The sequence below is a fragment of the Schistocerca nitens genome, chromosome 4, assembly GCF_023898315.1.
Source record: "Schistocerca nitens isolate TAMUIC-IGC-003100 chromosome 4, iqSchNite1.1, whole genome shotgun sequence".
NCBI classification, from domain to species: domain Eukaryota; kingdom Metazoa; phylum Arthropoda; class Insecta; order Orthoptera; family Acrididae; genus Schistocerca; species Schistocerca nitens.
Genome location: NC_064617.1, coordinates 988,384,057 through 988,397,643, shown reverse-complemented (window position 1 = coordinate 988,397,643; position 13,587 = coordinate 988,384,057). Strand labels below are relative to the sequence as shown.

Here is a 13,587-nt window from a genome sequence, read left to right as displayed (position 1 = left end):
TCAAATTTCCAACTTATCTACACATGTCTGATGTAGTGCCCCTATCCATTATTCTTGTTACTCACAGCAATTTGCTGATTCCCGTAAGAGTTCAAGTGTGTTTGTGCATTTGCACTGAAGGGATTATTGGGCCATTTTTCTTTTTTTTTTTTTTTTTTTTAAGGATGGAGCCCCTCCACACCTACACCGACATGGTGACCATCACAAAAGTTCTACTGTCACCTCTGTATATGTTAGTTACTAATTGAGGACTTCATGGGATGTGGGCCGGTGATGCTATCTGTACATGTGGGTAGGATTACCCACAAATATGGTCACATCAAGGAGATAAATAGTGGACAAAATATGAACAAAGGGTAGGATTTTGAGGACAGAAGGAAAAAAGTGCCAAAGCAACCACCAAGGGTAAAAAAAGTCCCTACAATACTCGGGTCGGGTAGTAACAGCAGTACCAGTTTTCTTGTCATCTGTGACAGATCATGCAAAGGTGAGGTTTTGTTAGTTTTGGATATCGTGTGAGTCCTATCGAGGAGGGGTACTGCTGGGCTAGGCACGTGTGAGTTTCCTGGGCCAGCTGTAGTGTCTGTACCCGTAACAAGCCAAGGTCGTTATACAGGCAGTATATTGGTCATAAATTGATCACACTGTGTAAGGATTTTGGTTGGGTTTGTTTGCATTTTAGTGTGCAGTACAACTTCCCTGCATTGCCAGTTGCTCAGCTGGTTTACAGCTGTCACTGCTAGTTAGTTTTGCTATGCTGCAGGGTTCATCTACATCTACATCTACATGACTACTCTGCAATTCACATTTAAGTGCTTGGCAGAGGGTTCATCGAACCACAATCATACTATCTCTCTACCATTCCACTCCTGAACAGCGCGCGGGAAAAACGAACACCTAAACCTTTCTGTTCGAGTTCTGATTTCTCTTATTTTATTTTGATGATCATTCCTACCTATGTAGGTTGGACTCAACAAAATATTTTCGCATTCGGAAGAGAAAGTTGGTGACTGAAATTTCGTAAATAGATATCGCCGCGATGAAAAACGTCTTTGCTTTAATGACTACCATCCCAACTCGCGTATCATATCTGCCAAACTCTCTCCCCTATTACGTGATAATACAAAACGAGCTGCCGTTTTTTGCACCCTTTTGATGTCCTCCGTCAATCCCACCTCGTAAGGATCCCACACCGCGCAGTAATATTCTAACAGAGCACGAACGAGTGTAGTGTAAGCTGTCTCTTTAGCGGACTTGTTGCATCTTCTAAGTGTCATGCCAATGAAACACAACCTTTGGCTCGCCTTCCCCACAATATTATCTATGTGGTCTTTCCAACTGAAGTTGTTCGTGATTTTAACACCCAGGTACTTAGTTGAATCGACAGCCTTGAGAATTGTACTATTTATCAAGTAATCGAAATCCAACGGATTTCTTTTGGAACTCATGTGGATCACCTCACACTTTTCGTTATTTAGCGTCAACTGCCACCTGCCACACCATACAGCAATCTTTTATAAATGGCTTTGCAACTGATACTGATCTTCGGATGACCTTACCAGACGGTAAATTACAGCAACTGCGAACAACCTAAGAGAACTGCTCAGATTGTCACCCAGGTCATTTATATAGATCAGGAACAGCAGGGGTCCCAGGACGCTGCCCTGGGGAACACCTGATATCACTTCAGTTTTACTCGATGATTTGCCGTCTATTACTACGAACTGCGACCTTCCTGACAGGAAATCACGAATCCAGTCTCACAACTGAGACGATACCCCATAGGCCCGCAGCTTGATTAGAAGCCGCTTGCGAGGAACGGTGTCAAAAGCTTTCCGGAAATCCAGAAATACGGAATCAACTTGAGATCCCCTGTCGATAGCGGCCATTACTTCGTGCGGACGATGTTTTCTGAAACCATGCTGATACGTATCAACAGATCGTTCCCTTCGAGGTGATTCATAATGTTTGAATACAGTATATGCTCCAAAACCCTACTGCAAACCGACGTCAATGATATAGGTCTATAGTTCGATGGATTACTCCTACTACCCTTCTTAAACACTGGTGCGACCTGCGCAATTTTCCAATCTGCAGGTACAGATCTATCGGTGAGCTAGCGGTTGTATATGATTGCTAAGTAGGGAGCTATTGTATCAGCGTAATCTGAAAGGAACCTAATCGGTATACAATCTGGACCTGAAGACTTGCCCGTATCATGTTAAGGATGAAAGGTTTGTTCGAATTCTCACTTTCCTGTACCGTCATGTGGCAATTTTTTCGAATACCTCTGTGAGAGTCTCACGGCAGTATTCTCTGTGAAGGTCTGTGGTGCGTGTGTGTTGTGGTGCGTCACTTATGATACATAGCACTTAGTTTTGTATGATCTGCAAGTGGAGCAGACATGTTGGAGCTGCATATCGCCGGACTAAAGCTGCATACATCATCAGTGGTCTAATTAGTGTTGTGTTCTGCAGCTCGTGGTCTTGTGGTAGCGTTCTTGCTTCCCATGCACGAGGTCTCAGGTTCGATTCCCTGTGGTGTCAGGGATTTTCCCTGCCTCGAGATGACTGGGTGTTGTGTCGTTTTCATCATCATCATCATCATCATTCATCCCCATTATGGTCAGAGGAAGGCAATGGCAAACCACCTCCACTAGGACCTTGCCTAGTAAGGCGGCGCGGGTGTCCCACATCGTCCCCTACGCTCCTCAGAGTATGGGACCTCATCATCATTATCACATCATCATCATCACATCATCATCATATCATCATCATCACATGGACCTCGACACCCTCCTATACAGTGTGCTTTGCCTGTTGAGCATTGAGTAAAGCTGTTTGAGCCTCGCATTAGCTCGGTTAGTCAACATAATCAGTGTGGTTCCCCCTTGTAAATTTCTGGGCCAACCAGCCATCTCACTCTAGTTATGTACAGAGGCACAAACACGCTCAAACTCTTACAGGAATTGGCAAATTGCTGTGAATAATGAGGATAATGGGCAGGGCACTGTGTCGGCAGTGTGTGGATAAGTTGGAAATTTGAGTTGGTCAGGGACTGTGTCCAGACGGCTGAGGCAGTTGAGGCAACCGCTCACAAGAAACAGAAAAATCTGGGTTCGATTTCTAGTCCAGCACAAATTTTCAACTTTCCCTATTGATGTTTTTCAGTGCCCACTAGTAGCTAATGTCATTATTCCCTTTGGATAACAATCATATAAGGCTGCAGGATCACACAAGGTGTCTGTTTTATCACTTCAAATGTGGTGAATTATTTTTCGAAGTGGAGTACTGTACACAAGGTGTCCCTCAAGGCTCCATTTTGCGGCCAATCTTGTTTCTATTATATGTAAATGACTTATCCACAAATATCAATTCCCCATCAGTTCTTTTTGCAGACGATACTTCTGTTTTAATTGAAGATGGTGATGCAGAAAAAATTCCAAGCTTCACTGTGAGTACACTGGATACCCTAGAAAAGTGGTTCCAATTAAATGGGTTGAAACTGAACATTGCAAATACCCATATGGTACATTTCCAACCCAAACACTCAAAATGTGCAGAGCTTAAAATACAATGCAGTAATCAACCTGTGGAAGAAGTTGACACTGTCAAATTCCTGGGACTAAATGTGGACAAGAACTTGAACTGGAACACACATATTGACTCCTTATCAAATAAACTAAGCAGTTTTGCATTTGCAATGCAGATACTTGCAAATTCTACCGACATGAGTACACAAAAAATAGCATATCATAGTCATTTTGAATCAGTCATTAGGTATGGTATAATTTTCTGGGGAAGTTCAAGTAGAGTATCTTGTATACTGAAAATTCAGAAAAAAATTATCAGATACATGTGTACTGCACAGGAAACAGAATCTTGTCGTCCATTATTTCGACAACTGCAAATCCTAACTGTACCCTCCATATACATTTATGAAATTATTATCTTCCTACACAGCAGAAAAATTATTTGAGGAACATCATTTTAACCACACATACAACACAAGAAATAAAAATAATTTTATGCTTCTCACACACAAATTGAAATTATATTAATGGGCTCCACAGTATAGGAAAATGACAACATATAACAAATTAATGGGCAAAGGTAAATTTAATGTTAAGCCAGAGATCCTAAAAATAAGGCTACATCATATTCTGGGGGAGAAATGCTACTATTTGAAAGAAGAATTTTTAGAGGATGACTTGATAATTTGAGCTAGCGTAATTTAGTGTAAGAGTTTTAGATACTGTTTTATTTATTGTTATTAACAGTGCCTTTTGTCTATATAAAACAAAATTGTATTATTATTATGCTGCTGTATGTAAACATCAGCTTTCTACGTTTACGGTAAATTTTACCAAACTTTTGACGTGTCTCCTGTACCTGAATCAAATGATTTTGATCATGTATGTTACGAGACTAAATAAACCACTCACAATTCTGTTGGACATGTCCAAAAAACAGACACCATACATACAGGGTGGTCCATTGATCGTGACCAGGCCAAATATCTCACGAAATAAGCGTCAAACGAAAAAACTACAAAGAACGAAACTTGTCTAGCTTAAAGGGGGAAACCAGATGGCACTATGGTTGGCCTGCTAGATGGTGCTGACATAGGTCAAACGGATATCAACTGCGTTTTTAAAAATAGGAACCCCCATTTTTTATTACATATTCGTGTAGTTTGTAAAGAAATATGAATGTTAGTTTGTGATAGATAGCACTGTAATAGTCACAAACATATGGCTCTCAATTTTTGACGAACTGTTGGTAACAGGTAGGTTTTTTAAATTAAAATACAGAATGTAGGTACATTTGAACATTTTATTTCGGTTGTTCCAATGTGATACAAGTACCTTTGTGAACTTATCATTACTGAGAATGCATGCTGTTATAGCATGATTACCTGTAAATACCACATTAATGCAATAAATGCTCAAAATGATGTCCGTCAACCTCAATGCATTTGGCAATACATGTAACGACATTCCTCTCAAGAGCAAGTAGTTCACCTTCCGTAATGTTCGCACATGCATTGACAGTGTGCTGACGCATGTTGTCAAGCGTTGTCGGTGGATCACGATAGCAAATATCCTTCAACTTTCACGACAGAAAGAAATCCGGGGACGTCAGATCTGGTGAACGTGTGGGCCACGGTATGGTGCTTCGACGACCAATCCACCTGTCACGAAAGGAAGTACATCGCCATTCTGTCATGCAGTGAAACATCTTGTAGTAACATCGGTAGAACATTACGTAGGAAATCAGCATACATTGCACCATTTAGATTGTCATAGATAAAATGGGGGCCAATTATCCTTCCTCCCATAATGCCGCACCATACATTAACCCACCAAGGTCGCTGATGTTCCACTTGTCACATCCATCATGGATTTTCTGTTGCCCAATAGTGCATATTATGCCGGTTTACATTACCGCTGTTGGTGAATGACGCTTCGTCGCTAAATAAAATGCGTGCAAAAAATCTGTCATCGTCCCGTTATTTCTCTTGTAGCCAGTGGCAGAACTGTACATGACGTTCAAAGTCGTCACCATGCAATTCCTGGTGCATAGAAATATGGTATGGGTGCAATCGATGTTGATATAGCATTCTCAACACTGACGTTTTTGAGAATCCTAATTCTCACGCAATCTGTCTGCTGCAGATGTGCGGATTAGCCGCGACAGCAGCTAAAACACCTACTTGGGCATCATCATTTGTTGCAGGTCGTGGTTGGCGGTTCACATGTGGCTGAACACTTCCTGTTTCCTTAAATAATGTAACTATGCGGCGAACGGTACGGACACTTGGATGATGTCGTCCAGGATACCGAGCAGCATACATAGCACACGCCCGTTGGGCATTTTGATCACAATAGCCATAAATCCACACAATATCGACCTTTTCCGCAATTGATAAACTGTCCATTTTAACACGGGTAACGTATCATGAAGCAACTATCGTCCGCACTGGCGAAATGTTATGTGATACCACATACTTATATGATTGTGACTATTACAGTGCCATCTGTCACAAAGAGAAAAAAGTGGTCCAACTAAAACATTCATATTTCTTTATGTACTACACGAATATGTAATAAAAATGGGGGTCCCTATTTAGAAAAACACAGTTGATATCCGTTTGACCTATGGCAGCACCATCTAGCGGGCCAACCATAGCACCATCTGGTTTCCCCCTTCAAGCTAGACAAGTTTCGTTTTTTTGTAGTTTTTTCGTTTGATGCTTGTTTCGTGAGATATTTGGCCCAGTCACTATCACTGGACCACCCTGTGTGTGTGTCTATATATATATATATATATATATATATATATATATATATATATATATATATATATATATATATATATAACAGAGGGAAACATTCCACGTGGAAAAAATATATCTAAAAAGAAAGATGATGAGACTTACCAAACAAAAGCGCTGGCAGGTCGATAGACACACAAAAAAACACAAATATAAAAAAACACACAAAAAAACACAAAAAAACACAAAAAACACAAATAAACACAAATATACACGTATATTTGTGTTTTTTTGTGTGTCTATCGACCTGCCAGCGCTTTTGTTTGGTAAGTCTCATCATCTTTCTTTTTAGATATATATATATATATATATATATATATATATATATATATATATATATATATATATAAAGTTTTTAATATAACTAGACTCCCATTATATAAGATGTAACTCAGTAAAAGCACAGTGTTCAGTTTTTAGGGTATACCATTCTTCATATATTTGGTATATTCATATTGTTTTGTTAATTTATAAGCATGATATTAGAGACGTTCTACAGGATTAAATGAGTTAATAAATAAATAGAGCTTAAACACACTTTACTAATGATGGTAAATAGTTCACAAAGATGTTTTGTAGGCATTTTTTTAAATTATAAAATGATGTTATGTCCAAATGAATGAAAGGAACTTGCTGTCTTTTACAGATCAGATGTCATCACAAAGGAGGAGGCTATTCAAATACTAAAATCGAAGCAAGAAGGGAAAGGAGAAAGAGAAGAAGAAATGAGGACAGTAGGTTACCCTGCGTATACGACACAAGTTGGTATGCATTCACAAACATCTGAACCTTCAAGATATTTTGTGTATTGTTATTTCCTTTAATCAACATGTTGTCTTTCATTTCTTTCCTTTTATCTACTGACAAACTGATACCTATTGATTTCAATTCTTCTTGACCTTCACCTCTTATCTATATATTTGAATACTTAACCCACATATATGCTCAAATAGACATAATGTCAACAGTATATGCTCTTACACATAATGCACTCAGCTATTGACGGCATAAACTTATCATCATATGCTAAATTCATGATCTAATATAACAACAAAAATAATCAATACTTGACAATATAATATAATTGGATAGATAAAGAAATTTACCCACCAAGTGGCGGCAGGAGGACACACACATAAAAGGTTATACTTATGCAAGCTTTCAGAGTCAGTGGCATCTTCTTGTGGCAGAAGGGTTGAAGGGGAAGGAAGAGGGGTGAAGGAAAAGGACTGGAGAGATTTAGATAAGTCTCCCATCATCCACAGTTCTGGGTGACTTTTCTGAAATCTACCCCTTTTCCTAAATCTCTCAAGTTCTTTTCCTTCACCCCTCTTCCTTCCCCGTCAACCCTTGTTCCGGAAGAAAAAACCAGTGGCTCCAAAAGCTTGCAGAAGTATGACCTTCTTTCATGTGTGTGTTCTCCTACCACCACTTGGTGAGTAGATTTTTTTATCTATTCAATTACTTTAAATTCATGATCTGGCACACAGTTTCAATCAGTCACAAAATTTCAGTGTTGCATATACTGCACTCTGTTACTGAGTGAAAGTTTTATTCTGACAACATAAACATAATAAATTCTTGTAATATGGTTGTGCTATATGGTTTGGTGTTTAAAGGCTGTCATTTTCTGCTTGTGATTGTACAGTCATCAACCAAATCATTATGACCACCTACCTAACAGCTGGTGTGTCCACCTTTGGCACAGATAACAGGGGCAATGCAGCATGGCATGGAAGCAGTGAGGCCCTGTTAGGTCACTGGAGGGAGTTGTCACCACATCTGCATACACAAGTCACCTAATTCCAGTAAACTCCAGGGAGTGGGTTGATGAGCTCTGACACGACGTTCATAACATCCCAGATGTGGTTGATCGGGTTCAGATCTGGTGAGTTGCAGGGCCAGCACATGAATTGTATCTCGCCACTGTGTTCCTCAAATCACTCTGTGACACTCCTGGCCTTGTGACACGGTGCATTATGTAACACGTCCTTTTATTTATCCGCTCGTTCGGGATCAAAATAGCAGCCCAAATTTAGATAATTTATTAATGTGACCGTGTACCTAATGGGCTGGCAATCGGATTGGACTGCTCAGGGGATGTTACATTCCGTATTGTCCTTCGCAAATACTATAATAAGTACTGTTTGGTGGTAAGAAGGACACAACACAGTTTCACAAACAAGATCTATATTCTTAGCAAAAGCACAAAATAAGGAGACAGCCACTGCCTTCGTCAATACACTGTAAATGACGGCTAATCTCAGCACAGGTTTCTCTAGTTATTCTTAATCGTCACACGCAACATCCAATCACTGTAATCCAAGTAATGCTGGCGCGGTTGACGCGGAAGTTCAATAGCGGCACTCAATATCACTGAAATCACTCTGTAATTAAACTTTCTCAATTTCCCGTATAATACTAACACAAAGGGGTTAAACCACGGCGATGGCCACTCCCTTTGCCGGTAATTTGCATTAATTCAACTGCTGGCTTCTGCACAGCTCTGCCCGCCTCGCGGGAACCTACCACACCCGGACTCGGCACTCTCCACACTAACTGCTCTCCGCCCAGTTCTTCCCGCCTCGCGGGAATCTACCCAAGCAGCACTCGGCACTCCGGTGAACCCCCTCTAGCTCTCGCGCCCTGCACACACTACTCGATAGTTGCCCTGTCGACCTGTGTGAGCGCAAACTTAGCAGTAAGGGCCTGCAGACCCCTTACATCCCCGCCCTCAAAAACTTCTTTTGAACCGCAGGTGAAAAAGAATCGGCAAGGGATTTAAAACATAGTTACATTGAACAAAACATGCAATACAAATCATTAATGAATTTACAATTTTTCAAAATGATCCTGGACTCCGGTAGTGGGCTGCCTCCACAACAATTTCTACAAAAGGTTATTACATCACATAAATGGCATTGTTCAAAATTACAATTTTTCATTTCAACCAGCAATAGTTCTCTCTAATCCAATATCAAATAAAAACACACAACATATATACTCAATAATTATTATCTAAACACAGACCATATGAATTATTACTACCATTTTAGTTATTATAGGTTTTATATTCATCCTTAGATAGTCTTTGACATGAAACATGCAACTCTAACTGTAATACATCACAAAACACAATGTAAATAAACACTCCCCTCTTTCAAAAGTCCATTTTACAGCTAAAATGTCCTAACCATGTCTTAGCAGGTTTATTCGGGTCCTTATAGCCCTCACTCTTGGTCGGACCTCACCTGGAGTGTCCTTCGGTTTTTCGGTTCCTCCTCCTCTTCCTCGGAAATCAGACGAATGATTAATATGAATCCTTGGGTCATTATTTCCTTCTCTGTTTCGATCATTAGCTTGCTTGTATTTCTGTGATCTAATAGACTCCAACTGCTCCAGTATCTTCATTAAGGCCTCTCTACCTTTGATTAGGCTCCTAGATACAGTTCCTTGCCTTTTCTGATTCAATCTTCTTTTTATCGCAGATACCATGACGTTATCGTTCGGGGGTTGTTCCAAAATCTCATTCCATTTCCACAAATGTTTGGCAAATTCTTCCGGCGTTCCTTTCCAATTACTAAGTGGTCTGCATCGTAGTGGGTTCTCAAGTGCTGCACACTGACGACTTTTGGGCCAGCATTTCTTCAATAATCCTTCTCCAAACTGATCATAATTATTAGTCCCTTTCTTCCTCTTGATTCCACAAGTGAAAGCCTCACCTTCGATTGCAACCCACTGGTCATCTTCTTCTCGCTGCATGGCTATAGCATTTCTCGGCTTGACTGCCAATTGGTTTTGCTTCTCTCCTATCCCCTCAACCACATCGTTGCATTGTTTCTGCATCGGCGTCACCTCGCTGATCTTTTCTCCCAATTCGGTTTTAGTTTCTTCAACATCTTCTTCTATCTTCTCTGTTAACCTTCCTTCCATCTTCTCCACGTCTCCCTGGACCTGGTCTACATTTGGCTGTAGCTTATTTTCTCTCTCGTCGACGTTCACCTTCAATCGTTCTGGTAACTCCTGCATTTCCTTCTTCAGACTACATTCTATCTTTGTGTACGATGTTTTGATCTCTTGAAAATCTTTCTTTAGTGATTCTCTCGTTTCTTGTGAACTCTTCTTAAATAATTCTCCAGTTTTTCGGTAATCTTCCTTTAATGCCTTAACCTCCTTTAGCAACTCTGCTAACATCGATCGTATATCTGCATCCTTTGAAATCGGCCTAGCTCTCGTCGTTTGTCCCGGTGTCTCGGGATAATTAGTTGAATGTGCTGATGGGCTTCCTAATGACAATCCACAATCACTAATTCCTGAATCATCTCTGTCTTCCGATCCTATCCCTTTCCCTTCAACTACTGCCTCACAAACCTGCTTATCTTCCGTATACATGTTTGGTTTATTTCTGATGCCCAGACAAGTAATTTAATATAACCTCTAATAAACCAAAACACTCCTAATTATGATGAAACTAATCAAACGGTACCTGCAATCCTTTCAGTTAATTCGCAAAATGATACAACGTGCCTGAGTATTGAACATAACAGCTCCCAAAGACCAAAATTTCCAATACCATTTTCACATACACAAATTTATGAAAAATATTTTAAACCAGATAATCATAACACTCACAAAATCTATAAATGCCAAATTACCAAAACAATTACCATTTATACAGTGCAGTGTGCATAAGTAAGCATGCTATACTTCATAGTATGTTTCCCAACTTTTCTGAAATTACTGCAATTGAGTACTCTTCCTAATGTAAATACCAGTTAAGAACTGTTTATTCATCGCGAATATTGCACACTTCCATTTTGCTGTTATTTTAACCCGTCATCTTCACTCACCAACCGACGTTACCACGAGTCGCGATGTTTTGACGTTTGAGGTGGGTGTGGCTGGGCCGCCGCTGGAGCTCGCGTGAAGTTGAAGATCAGCTGCAAGGCGACGTAGTTCCCCGTCGGCCGCTCCGTGGCGCTGCAGGCGGGCGTAGTTTGTAGTTCGGCCGCTAGATGCCGGGACTGCGCTCGTTGTCTCGAAGTTGCGTCGCTCGCCGTGGTGTCGTGTGAAATCACCTCGCGCGTCGAAGCTCTTTGGTGCAACTGCTACACGGGTCTGCGTGACATCACTCACTAATTGCGTCGCCACAATACATTATCGTCAGCATACCAGTTTATGGGTCCACACGAAACCATCCGATTTTCACCGTTCAAAAGGCAATTTCGGTCAACATATTACCACAAAACACCTTTCTGACGACTTGTATGACGAAATCTTGGCTCGTCTCACTATTTTACTGTTCACACGTGTCTCTCTTTAGTGTCCACTTTTCACAGTTTTTCGCGCAGATTTTCGCATTTGCACTTTACAACACAGTTTATTGACGCTATTGTTCTATTTAACATGGCAAGAAAAACAGTTTAGTCACAATCGTGCGATATTACTACTTCGTATTGTTCAAAAAAATGCACTGTTCCTTATCGCGATTTTAACGTTCATGCACTGTCCCGATTCCACATTGAAAAATTAGTTTTCTGGCGTTAAGCAAGGTAAATTACCTATTGTTCATTACGACTTGTCCGAAAATTGCACTTGTCCTGTCACGGTCGCCAAGGGTGTAACACGTCCTTTTATTTATCCGCTCGTTCGGGATCAAAATAGCAGCCCAAATTTAGATAATTTATTAATGTGACCGTGTACCTAATGGGCTGGCAATCGGATTGGACTGCTCAGGGGATGTTACATTCCATATTGTCCTTCGCAAATACTATAATAAGTACTGTTTGGTGGTAAGAAGGACACAACACAGTTTCACAAACAAGATCTATATTCTTAGCAAAAGCACAAAATAAGGAGACAGCCACTGCCTTCGTCAATACACTGTAAATGACGGCTAATCTCAGCACAGGTTTCTCTAGTTATTCTTAATCGTCACACGCAACATCCAATCACTGTAATCCAAGTAATGCCGGTGCGGTAGACGCGGAAGTTCAATAGCGGCACTCAATATCACTGAAATCACTCTGTAATTAAACTTTCTCAATTTCCCGTATAATACTAACACAAAGGGGTTAAACCACGGCGATGGCCACTCCCTTTGCCGGTAATTTGCATTAATTCAACTGCTGGCTTCTGCACAGCTCTGCCCGCCACGCGGGAACCTACCACCCCCTGACTCCGCACTCTCCACACTAACTAACTGCTCTCCGCCCAGTTCTTCCCGCCGCGCGGGAATCTACCCAAGCAGCACTCGGCACTCCGGTGAACCCCCTCTAGCTCTCGCGCCCTGCACACACTACTCGATAGTTGCCCTGTCGACCTGTGCGAGCGCAAACTTAGCAGTAAGGACCTGCGGACCCCTTACAATTATCTTCTGGAAAAGTGCCACTGCCATCGGAAAACGTAATCATCACGGAGGGGTGTAGATGGTTTGCAACCAGTTTACAATACCCTTTGTCTGTCATAGTCCCTCGCATGAACTCCACTGGACCCATGGATACCAGCATGAATGTTTACCACAGCATAAAGGGGTCACCACCAGCTTTTCTCCATCCCGCAGTACAGGTGTCGAAAAGCTGTTCTCCTGGAAGACAAAAGATTCGCACCTTCCCATTGGGACGACGAAGAAGGTATCGACATTCATCAGACCACGCAACACTCTGCCACTGCGCCGACAATTAGTGCTGAGGGTCAAGGGCCCATTCCAGTCACAGTTGCTGACGCCATGGTGTTAACATTAATACACGGGTCATCGGCTGCGAGGCCCATCGTTCAGAGTGTTTGGTCCACTGTGTGCTCAGACACATTTGTGCTCTGCCCTGTCCTGTTTTACCGGTCTGCCCAGCATACAACGTCTGACATAGGTAATAATGGGTGTCCACCCAATGATGTCTGGACGTGCTTTCACCGTGTTTTGCCACATGTTGAAGACACTCAGCACAGCACTCCTCAAACACCTGACAAGCCGTGCAGTTTCCGGAATGCTCATGCCGAACTTTCGGGCGATCACTATCAGACTTCAGTCAAACTCAGATAGATTGCGCACATTACTCATTCTTCACATGGACAGCACACTCACTGATACTACATACACTGTGCACGTGTCTGACTAGCAGTCATTCCTTGCCACGTGACGTTGTTGTTGCCCGAATGGGTTTATATCGATAGTAGGTCGGTGGTCATAATGTTCTGGCTGATAAGTAGAGAAATTTTTACACTGCTATTGAAACAAGTGTAAATATTAAATGC

General features: G+C 41.3%; 1 protein-coding gene across 4 annotated transcripts in view; it reads left to right on the top strand.

Moving 5' to 3' along the window:
- The window catches only part of LOC126253705 (mitochondrial enolase superfamily member 1-like), a 90,314-nt gene that overhangs the window by 52,711 nt on the left and 24,016 nt on the right, over positions 1-13,587 (top strand). For all 4 annotated transcript variants that reach the window (XM_049955237.1, XM_049955234.1, XM_049955235.1 and 1 more), the window contains exon 6: positions 6,983-7,101. In XM_049955237.1, coding sequence (XP_049811194.1) covers positions 6,983-7,101 — 119 coding nt within the window. The remainder of the gene's footprint in view (positions 1-6,982; positions 7,102-13,587) is intronic.